Raw genomic sequence first — 12164 nt, 5'->3', positions numbered from 1 at the left:
GAAGATTTTGAGGGATCTAATTAAACAAACATTTGAGGAATTTGAGTTTTAGTCATTAGGATAGATTTAATAAAAAGAGAAGTCAGAATATTACAGACATGTACAAAGATTATGGACATAAATTGTTTGGTGCATTTGAGGTTTGAAATAATCTGAACAAAAACATTGAATGGCCAAATAAGGAGAAATTGAGGAAAAGCAATAATGAAAAGCTGATGGAGTTGTATGTTATAAAGGAAGACAGCAGGTTTAAAAAAGTTGTTCCTTTAGGGGGTTAGAAGAGTACATTTTGAAGTACCATCTTGGCATTATTATTATTTTAGAATATGGGATAAGAAATATAATTCATTCTTGGGTCTCCCTAGAAAAGAAACATAAAAAATGATGTGGCAAAGTTTTGCTGCTGGCTGTTTTTGAAATTAGTTTTTTTTTTCAATAGTTGCCTAATTGGGAACTGGTGTTAGGTTTTCTTACTCTAGGGGTAACAATGTGTGTTATTTCCGTTAAAGACTGTGTAATCTGGATAAGATATTGGTGTGTTTTTAGAAATACTGAAATGATTTGGAGGAAAAATGGTTAGATGTATCAAGATACTTCTTGCAAAAATTTGAGGGGTTTTAGAGTTTCTGCTTTTTTGGATAGTTTCCTTCTGAAACTTAACTCAAGGCTATATTTTACTTCTACCATTGTTAATTTAATAAATTTGTCTGTTAATTTAATAGGTGACAATATGGGGAAACAAGTTGCATAGGGAAGAAAGTATCCTCTTGGTTTTTTAGATATGTTATGCAAAATTGTTGTTCTTGTTAGCTTTCTCTGTGTTATCCTACCCTGTACCTTCTTACTTGCTCAGAACATCTCCTCTTCTAGCTTCTTGTCAAATGCATATTTTTGCTTTGGTGTTAGCACACAAAGTACCCAGGTAGCATCATCAGCATTTTTCAGGCACTAACTCTATGTCCAGTACTATCTTGGCTTTAGTCATATAAAGGTGGGATGAAATATGGTTCTGTTGTGAGAAACTCACAGTGAAGTAGTCTGGTGGCAGAACATTCTTATTTATTGATATGCTTGCATAGTGATACTTGTATAAAATGAAAAAAATGCTATCATTTTTATTTAGAACTGCATGCATTTTCCTATACAGAATAAATTTATTTTAAGTAGATTGACAAGGTATTATTTTTGGTAGTATGGAATTAACTTTAGCTTTATTTCAAACTATTGAAATTTTACATAAAATGTTATTAAAAAGTATTTCAATTTATGTGCTTTGATTTTTAATTTTTAATCTCTAAGTTACATTCTTTCTACTCCCCTTTTAAGTTCTTTTGATTATCTATTTTCCCAAAATTTTTCTTCCATGGTATTAAAGTCGTTTTGTTGTATGGGAAAATGTCCAAAAATCTATTAGCAAAATAAAATCTCTTGTGATGATAACAGGATACATTTTTTTTTCTCTTGCTTTTTTATTGTACCTTGTTAAACTGGTCTCTCACATGAACTTTCTTAGAATCAGGCAGTTCCTGGTTCCTATGGGACTTCCTGTTTTCTCAAATAAAAATAGAAAAGCATCTCAGAAAGGAAACCTGGTCAGTGTGAACTACTTTGTAAGATCAGCTAGTTTTAGTTGTGACCTAGATTATATAGATATATAATCTATAACATATATAAAAGTTTTCAACTGACAAATTTGAATATTTTTGCATATACTATTAAAAGAGATGATAGAAAAAAGTTCTGAATAATCTTGAGATGCCATATATGTTCAACCATAACTTATTTATTATGGGGGGAGAGGGATAGGAAGATTGTATGGAAAATATTAAATCCTTTCATTATAATTTAATATTTTATTGGAAATTCTGAGTTGTTTAACAGCGAGACCTAATTCTTAGCTACTTTGATCAGTATATTTTTTTCTTTCTACTTTTCCATATGTTAGCAAAGATGAGGAAGATGTTCTTTAGAAGTTGGAATTCTGAATATTTAAAACTTAAAGCATCTTATTGTTAAGTAGTTAACTACTTAACTACTTGTAGTCTACATTTTGAAGAGAAATCAAGTTAAGGTGCAAGCATGATACAGTCATTAACAGTAATAATGGGTAGTATGCATTAGTATATATTAAGTGCTTGACACTATACTAGGCATTTTATGGATTATTTTAATACTGACAACAATTAGGTAAAGTAGGTGGATCATTGATATCCCTCTTATAAAAAAGAAGAAATATAGCTTAGAGTAGCTAAGTAGATATTAATTTAAAGGGATGTTGCAAAAAGTAGTAAAGCTGGTACTTGCATTCAGTGCCTGACACAAAAACACTTTCAATGATTATGAGAAAATTGTGAATTCAGAGTGAGAATGGTCATTAGAGTATGTCTGAAAAATCACTTCCCTTTTATTATCATCAGTTTGTTTGCATATTTACATTCGGTTTTAGTAAAGAATATACTGGCATTTCAGTGGGTTTGTTTAGGGGGGTTTAAATTCTTAAGTGATGCTAATAGTTCTTTTTTTTTTTTCTTTTCCTTGATAGTAAAAAACCCCTTTGATGAAACATTTGGAAAAATACAAGTAAGTAAAAGACCATAATACTGATACTTTGTATTATGTTTTATGATAAAAGTATTAAAATGACAACTTTAAAAATAATAATTTTTAAGTTTCTTTTAGTCTCAAAAAATACATTTTCTTATTCTGAGTATTCCTTAACTACAATGTGATTAAATTTGACACATATTTTCTCCTAAGGATTGAACTGTTTATCATTTTGAAGCCAACTGCTAAGTAAAATGGAAGTAACATGTTTTCTATGGATCTGGGTCTTACACTTAAGTATTAATGTATTAAAGTATTAAGTTTTAAAAGTATGTCTTTGTCTTATTGTTGGATGCCTTAGCTGTTTTTGTCCTCTTTGTCTTCATCTTGTCTCTGAATCTTTCACATCATAAATTGGCATGCCTAGCCAGTAAAGGATTTAGAAAGAGTTCATTTCAAAGAATGCTATAATAATTTTAACCTAGATTTTATTTACATAAAAACATTTTTCATTTACCATAATTATAGGTACTTTGAAGATTAAGATGTTTAATCTTTTATATATGTATGTGTACTTAATATATATATACACATATGCATTCATCTATACAATAATGCACACCTTGTTAATTTTTTATTATAGCAACTGACAGTTACATAGACTATATAGAAATGTTTGTTTTTGTACTTGAATGGAAGAATGTTTAATAAAGAAGTAATCAAACTCACAGAATATTAAATTGTTAAGAGTGAACCTTTGAAATAATTATGTTCAATAATATTCTATTTTGATGACATTTAAAATAAAGTTGACTTTATCAGTTGCAGTATTATTGAGTTTAGCAATATGACAATATCAAAATTTAAGGTTAGTACAATATACTCACTGAACTTTGGGAATACAAGACTATTTCCTTCTGTGTAATTTTCCCCTTGGGGTAAACTGAAGTTCTGAGCCTCTGAATGATAGTAATAATTCTAATGAAGATAATGGCAGTTCACTTACACTAGTGTTTATTCTTTGCCAGGCACCATGCTAGGTGTTTCAAGTCCATTATCATTTAATCAAAGGCTTGATGATAGTTAAAAATGTCATTGAAGAGAAAATGGTTGAGTATAGAGAAGAGAAATATTTAAAGGTTGACAGTATATGAGAAAAATTTTGGTAGGGTCACCCTTCAGGTTTTTTAACCCCATGAGTTAAATGTTTGCTTTAGGAAATGATATATATAGAAAAACAGTGATTTGAACCTAACTAAAAACAATCAATTAGAAGGTAGCAAGTTTAAATTATAAAATTATTTTTGTTTAATTAAAGTTACTTGAAAGCTTTTTTGTATTGTTAGGTCTTTAGTTTGTAGGGGAGATAAAGGAAGCTAGTAGTTAGACATTTCAGACTGAAATGTTAGGAGGCAGTCTGAAAAACACAGAAGAGAAGAGTGTAATAAAATTATAAACCAATAAGAATATAACTTTTAAAATTTTATTTGTATACTTTTCAAAATTTCTGCTACTTTAGCATATCTGCTACTAAAACTAATTGAATCAAAGCCTTTCTATTTTTTTCAAAATAATTATGTTCAATAACATTCTATTGTGATGACATTTAAAATAAAGTTGACTTAATTAGTTGCAGTATTGAATTTAGCAATACGAAAATATCAAAATTTAAGGTTAGTACAATATACTCACTGAACTTTGGGAATACAAGACTGTTTTCTTCTTTATATATAAATATAAAATACTTATATATTTTATACTTAATAACATATATCATGGCAATCTTACTTAATTGGTCATTTGGATAGCACTTTAGGCCCTGTAATATATAGACATCCCTTTGAATGAGTTTACATCAGAAAAATGATTTTTTGGGAAAAAAATGATAGTTGAGCTTTCTGAGTTCTTGAATTTCTTGAATTCTTTGAGAATATAATGGTATGTTTGGGATCCAGTTGGTTTTGTTATTAACAGCTATCTAGGTTAAGAAATATCTGTAATTCAGAAGATAAAGTGTATTATCAAGTCTTTTATGTTTATTAAAGACATAATCACAGAAGACAGGTACCAGATATTTAAATTTTGTTTTTGAAAGGAGGATAAAGATGGGTATGATCAAAAGATAGGATAAATAAAAGGGAAATCAGTCTCTTCTTCAGATGAGAAACACTTTAGAACTTTCATTTGCCTTAACTCCATAACTTAATTACACACACCTTGGTTTTATATATCAAATCTGTAAATTATACTATGATTGGAACTTCTGCTCATTCTGTTGAACATTTGTATTGAAAATCCTTTGTAATTTACTGTATCACAATTGCATAGCTTTCAGAATCTTGAGTTGCAGCTCCTACTTTTACTTTTTATGTCTGATTTTTGCAGTTTGCATTTTTAATCCTAAGTGAAGATAGTGATTGGTTTGATAAGAATCTTGTTGATATAGAGTTGAGGGGAAGAAAAGGTAAAAGGTTTAAAAGGCAAGTAGTCAACTGAAGGAATATTTGTGTTAAGTCAAACAACAGAAAACCAGGACTCTGGTGGTAGGATCATGGAACCTTTGATGAGTTTTTCCTCTTCCTAATGTCACTGAAAAACAAAACGAAATATTGACAAAAACATGTTACCTAGCTAGGTGCAGTGGCACACACCTATAATCCCAAGGACTTGGGAGGCTGAGGCAGGAGGATTGAGTTCAAATCCAGCCTCAGCAATTTAGCAAGGCCCTAAGCAACTCGGGGAGACCCTGTCTCTAATAAAATATAAAAAAGAGCTGGGAATGTGGCTCAGTGGTTTAGTGCTCATGGATTCAACCCTTGTTACCGAAAAATTCCACCAAAACATGTTACCCACGGTGTGCAGACTTAGTTTCTTCTTTTTCTGAATATAAAGCATGAAAACAAATGGATAGATAAGGTTGCATGTCATTAGACACATAGATGTTACTTTCCCTTTTATATCATGTCTGAATTTGCTCCAGAGCAAAGAAAATAATAAAGACAATTCTCCTGATGAATCAGTAATTCATTTTAGATAGTGTGATAAGCAATGACCCCCTTCTAACTTACCCTTCTTCATTGCTTATATTGGTCTGCCTTCTTGCAGTTGCTCTTAGATTGGGGATATCAGGGTTTTAGAGTACTTGGCAGAGAGCTTAGACTATGCCATTACAATAATTCCCTGTCTGGACTCCTTTCATCCTATACTTTCACGTCTGAGTAATATCCCTGATATACATAAGTCTGGTTTACTTTCCTCCTAAATTTTCAGATTCTTTGTTTTAGTATCCAACACTCTGTGGCAATTAATTCCAAACTACTTCTAGTAGTTTACTGAGTCAGACTAGGTTACTTGTTACATAAGAAATTTAACAATTGTTTTGTGCCATCATGCCTTTGTTCGTGCTCTTCGTTCTGCCAAGGGATGCTGGTCAATTCTGTTCTTCCAGTGAAACCTCAAATACTGTGCTCCACAAATAGGTCTTCCCTTACCTCCCTCTTATATATTTGCATTTTAGTTTGCAACTGTAATGTAATGCTGTGTATGTTTTTTGAACAGGAATCATCTTATTCTTTTGGTCTCTTACTTCGCTGACAGAACAGTTCTTGACTCCTACTTCTTCATTGAACATTTGTTTCAGTTTAATGGTTCATAAGTTTATACAGGGCCACCTTGGAAGCCTATGAGAGGATGAGGTCGGAGTGCTTAATATTTCTTCCCCTTGTTTTGTGTGGTTGAGGCAGATCAAAACAAAATAAAGGAAAGCCTTGAAGTAAAACAATTCATGAGAATGGTATCCATAGCTTAGAGAGAGGGATAGAAAGCTTTTCTTAGGTGGATGGGTGAGTTTACTAAGATTACAAAATCTTGTTAGCACCAGTCACAGTGCCAATTTCTTGATCATTCTCAAGAAAGTAAAATCTTTAAAGTGATAACTTAGATTTGTAAAGTAGGGTTCCTTAAAATATTGTGGCCGAGATTTAAATGTAAATTTGTCTTCAGTGAATGCAGAACCCATGAATTTAAATTTGCTGTTTTTCTTTTGGAATAACAATATACTTTTTTCTTGGGATTTGATATTTCATAATAACTTCTTTTAATTTTAGGAAAGTGAAAAGAATCTTATGATGAGCACATTATACAAGCTACATGATCGATTGGCACAGCTTGCAGGTAATTGTTTAGCATTCATAGTCTCTAAAGATGTTTGTAAAGATTAATTTGCCTATCTAGTGTGTTATATCAGTGGAAATTGTCTTTCCAAAGCACATTGTCCTATTTGTGGAATATTTTTCATTAGAAATTTTTATTACCTATACATAGTAGATTTTTCAATTTATGTAAATTTGTTTAATCAAGGCCTTTTCTCTCTCTGCCATGAATTATAATACGTTTGTATATTGTATATAATTTTAAAGTCAACCTAATTTCTTAATTGCATTAATAGAAAAAAATTCTGGAATTTTAAATATTGGTTGAATTGGGTAAGTAATGAATTAATTAAAATCTTGGATAAAATATAAAAATGCAGATTTTCTTTTGGTGGTTATATAGGTGTCATTCCTTTGGATAAAGTAAACATATTCTAGAATATTTTTTCCTGATTCATTGAATTTTCCGCATATGATGCTGTTAAAAGTTTTTGAACACTCTTGAGTTATCAACATGTCTACAATTAGAATAAATTGTTGCTTAAAACATATTCTAGAATATTTTTCCTGATTCATTGAATTTTCTGCATATCCTGCTCTTAGTTAAAAGTTTTGAACACTCTGAGTTATCAACATACCTACAATTAGAATAAATTGTTGCTTATGAATTAGTATCTCATCTGCATAATGCAAAGTATCTCTATTTTTCCCTAGCCCCCCACCTATTGTGAATTAGCATCCTCACCAGAGAAAACATTCTGCCTTTGGTTTTTGGAGATTGGCTTATTTCACTTAGCATTAGTATCAAGTAGCTATAGTAGCAATATCTGTTTATTATCTTTCACTTTTTAAAAAATTATTCTTTTACATATAACCTAAAAGAAGAGACTTTGGATTTCCTTCTTATAATTACTTGTAAGAAAATAATAATAATGCAGTTCTTTATACTTTAATGTAGCAGATCATTTTGTGAAAACCAGAAACCTAATAGATCAATGTGAAACTTCTCTGGTTGAATGGGAATATTTAAGAATCTGACAGTTCCCCGTACTCTCACCTATATTTGTTTTTTAGTTCAGATCTTTAATTCTCTTGAGTTTTTTAAGCTTATAATTCATCACTAGAAGTCTTTATATTGACTGGATGTCATATTTATGAATTGCAGGCTAATGACATATATTTATTATACTTTAAAATCCCCAAATAGGCTAAGTATATTTTCTAGCTATGAAATCCTGATGTTGCTAATACCAGCATCTATAGTTATCTCTGTAACATTGTCTTAAGAAATGTAATCTGGGGCTCATTTTATTAACACAATGTGCTTTTAAAGATCCAGATTTTTCTTCTAGAGTAGGGGTTGCCAAGCTTTTGTGATTGGCCAGATAGTAAATATTTCAGGCTTTGCTGGCTGGACTGCTTCTGTCACAACTATTTAGTTCTGCTGATATAGCATGAAAATAATAATAAATTCTACACAAATGAATAAGCTTCGCTGTATTTCAATAAAACTTCATTTATAAAAACCATCAGCAGACCATATTTGGCCCTGGGCTACGGTTTGCTGACCTCTGCTCTAGATCTATGGAATCTGAGTCTCTGAGGATCCATTGTAGAGTTTGAAGACTTGTTTACCCAGTAGGCACTTTTTTCCTTCTTGAAACCGCTAGCATTAAAATGTTGCATGAACAAAGCTGATAAATAAGAACATGGTTCCTTTTATTATAGAAAAATTGCCAAGGATTTTATTTTAATTTTACATTTTTTTGTTTTAATTAGTTAAGCATGACAGTAGAATGCATTTTGACACACCATACATAAGTGGAGTGTAACTTCTCATTCTTCTGGTTGTACATGTTGTAGAATCACACTGGTTGTGTAATCATATATGTACATAGGATAGTAATGTCTGATTCATTCTATTATCCTTCTTACCCCCTTTCCTCCCTTCACTCCCATCTGCATAATGCAAAGTACCTCTATTTTTCCTAGTCCCCCGCCTATTGTGAATTAGCATCCTCACCAGAGAAAACATTCTGCCTTTGGTTTTTGGAGATTGGCTTATTTCACTTAGCATGATATGCAATTGCTTCATCTATTTACCTGCAAATGCCATAATTTCATTCTTCTTTAAGGCTGAATAATATTCCATTTTGTGTGTGTGTATGTGTGTGTGTGTGTGTGTGTGTGTGTGTGTGTATGTCTGTCTACAGTTTCTTTATCCATTCATCTGTTGAAGGGCATCTAGGTTGGTTTCATAGTATGGCTGTTGTGAATTGAGCTATTAGAAACAAGGATGTGGCTGCTTCACGGTAGTATGCTGATTTTAAGTCTTTTGGGTATAAAACTGAGGAGTGGGATAGCTGGATCAAATGGTGGTTCCATTCCAAGTTTTGTGGGGAATCTCCATATAGCTTTCCATAATGGTTGTACCAATTTGCAGTCCCACCAACAACGTATGAGTGTACCTTTTTCCCTACATCCTTGCCAAAATTTATTGTTGCTTATATTCTTTTTATTTATTGGTTGTTCAAAACATTACAAAGCTCTTGACATATCATATTTCATACTTTAGATTCAAGTGGGTTATGATATTCTTGATAATTGCCATTCTGACTGGAGTGAGATGAAATCTCATTAGTTTTGATTTGCATTTCTTTAATTGCTAGAGATGATGAACATTTTTCATGTTTGTTGATCAGTTGTATTTCTTCTGTGAAGAGTCTGTTCAGTTCCTTAGCCCACTTATTGATTGGGATATGTGTGTGTGTGTGTGTGTGTGTGTTTGTGTGTGTGTGTGTGTGTGTGTGTGTGTGTGTGTATGTGTGTATAAGTCTTTTTGAGTTCTTTATATCCTGGAGATTAGTTCTGTATCTGAGGTGCATGTGGTAAAGATGGTCTCCCATTCTTGTAGGCTCTCTGTTCACATTCTTGATTGTTTCCTTTGCTGAAAAGAAGCTTTTTAGTTTGATTCCATCCCATTTTTGATTCTTGACTTTACATCTTGTGTTTTAGGAGTCTTGTTACAGAAGACAGTTCCTAAACCAACATGGTGAAGATTTGGGCCTACCCTAGTTTTTCTTCTATTAGTCGCAGGATCTCTGTTTTAGTGCTTAAGTCTTCAGTTGACTTTGAGTGGAGTTTTGTGCTTGGTGAGAGATAAAGGTTTAATTTCATTTGTTACATATAGGTTTCTAGTTTTCTCAGCACCATTTATTGAAGAGGCTATCTTTTCTCCAATGAATGTTTTGGGTGTCTTTGTCTAGTATGAGATAACTGTATTTATGTGGGTTTATCTCTTGTGTTTTCTATTCTGTTTCTACCATTGGTCTGTGTGTCTATTTTGGTGACAATACCATGCTGTTTTTGTTACCATGGCTCCATAGTATAGTTTAAAGTCTGGTATTGCGATGTCTTCTGCTTCACTAGTCTTGCTAAGGATTGCTTGGCTATTCTGGGTCTCTTAATTTTTCCAAATGAATTTCATGATTTCTTTTTCTAGTTCTGTGTAGAATGTCATTGGGATCTTATAGGAATTGCATTATGCAATGCAGAATGCTTTTGGTCATATAGCCATTTTGATTGTGTTAATTCCGCTTATTCAAGAGCATGGAAGATCATGCCATCGTCTTAAGATCTTCAGTGTTCTATAGTTTTCATTGTAGAGTTCTTTTACCTCTTTTGTTAGATTGATTCCCAAGTATTTTGTTTTTTGAGATTGTGATTGGGCTAGTTTTCCTAATTTCTCTTTCAGTGGATTCATCACTGATGTATAGGAATGTGTTTCATTTATGGGCGTTGATTTTATATCCTGCTACTTTGCTGAATTTATTTATTAGTTTTAGAAGTTTTCTGGTGGAGATTTTTAGATCTTCTAAATATAGAATCATATTGTAGGCAAATAGTAATAGTTTTGAGTTCTTCTTTTCCTATTCATATCTCTTTAATTTCTTTCATCTAATTGCTCTGGCTAGAGTTTTCAGGTCTATGTTGAATAAAAGTGGTGATACAGGGCATCCTTGTCTGTTTTTGGAGGGACTTCTTTCAGTTTTTCTCCATTTAGAATATGTTGGTCTTAGTCTTAAGATAGATCGCTTTTACAATGTTGAAGTATGGTCCTACTATCCCTACTTTTTCTGATGTTTTGAATATGAAGGGGTATTGTATTTTGTCAAATGCCATTGTCTTTAAGTCTTTAATTGGAGTTTTATGCTAATTTAAAAAAGCTACTGAAAGTAATATGGCTGGAAAAACTTAAATTTAAGTTGAATATAGAGGATAATTTAATAACTATATATAATAGCATAAAGGAAAAAGCTTTAAATTCTCTTCTTAAAAATGGTCACAAGAAAAGAAAAACAGTTTTCCAAACTTTGTAACATACCCCTTTAGAAACCAAATCTTCTTCTTTAGAAACCAAACTTCTACCAAATTTCCCTGTTGATTTGTGTCGTCGCAGTTTTCCAGGTATGCGTTCCCCTTGCTAGAGATAGACATAGCTATCCTCTGAAAAAGGTCATGTTTTAGTACAATAATAAATTTAAACTTATTTGAATTCTGGAATTATTAGCTTTAAGAATAAAGATGTAAACTAGTAAGTTAGCAGTGAATTTGGTGAAATTTTCCCCTTTAGAATAACACAAAACTGTAGAGGGCCACTTTTGTGTGAAGATCTGTGAAACCCATCAAGGTGACATGGTTTCTATACAGACTTATAGTTTAGTTGGGAATATAAGAGGAAGATGTATTCCTATCTAGACTGAAGTGCATTTAAAGATTGTGATTTACGTAAGGTTAACTATTTAGCTATTGAAATTTTTAAAGAGAATATAAATTATAGTTAATCTTTCTTTACTGATTATAGTAATATAACCTATAATTGTATATTTATAAAAAATTTTTAAATTTTAGTTGTTCTGTTTAATAATATACTGATTACAAATTAACAATATGCTAATCTTTTTAGGAGATCACGAATGTGGGAGTTCTAGTCAAAGAACACTTTCTGTCCAAGAGGCAGTTGCATACTTAAAGGTAAGTAGTGACATTAGAATTTTAATATCTGTTTTCTTAAAACTTATGTAAATCATTTCTACTGGTATCAAAGGATTATGAATTTGACTACTTCAGTGGTACCTTTAAAAGCCTGTGCTTCTTGTTTCATATGAGTAGATAAGAGAAATTGGAATTGCTCAATATTTTTTGTTTTAGAACATTCAGTCTGAGAGAATGTACATTAATTTGGAAAGGATATAACAAACATCAGTTAGAGGCAGGCATGCTAGTTTAGTTCTAGCTACTTGGGAGGCTAATTCAGGAGAATCACTTGGCATCTAGGAGTTTGAGACCAGCCTGGGTGGCATCTATAAAAACGAAAGAAAATTGGTAAGAGGGAAGTTGAGACAGGTGAGTAACATGTAAGGAAGCAAGCAAGTAAGTAAGTATATACCAATTATTTCAAATCTGCCC

At 31.8% G+C, this 12164-nt stretch overlaps 1 protein-coding gene across 1 annotated transcript in view; it reads left to right on the top strand.

The window, feature by feature from the left end:
* Positions 1-12164, top strand: part of Lemd3 (LEM domain containing 3) — a 68048-nt gene that overhangs the window by 35554 nt on the left and 20330 nt on the right. The window contains exons 2-4 of the mRNA XM_005328699.5: positions 2543-2580; positions 6651-6717; positions 11662-11729. Coding sequence (XP_005328756.2) covers positions 2543-2580; positions 6651-6717; positions 11662-11729 — 173 coding nt within the window. The remainder of the gene's footprint in view (positions 1-2542; positions 2581-6650; positions 6718-11661; positions 11730-12164) is intronic.

This window comes from Ictidomys tridecemlineatus, chromosome 6, assembly GCF_052094955.1.
Source record: "Ictidomys tridecemlineatus isolate mIctTri1 chromosome 6, mIctTri1.hap1, whole genome shotgun sequence".
Classification (NCBI taxonomy): domain Eukaryota; kingdom Metazoa; phylum Chordata; class Mammalia; order Rodentia; family Sciuridae; genus Ictidomys; species Ictidomys tridecemlineatus.
Note: the sequence above shows the minus strand (reverse complement) of the source record. Positions and strands in the feature narration are given on the sequence as shown.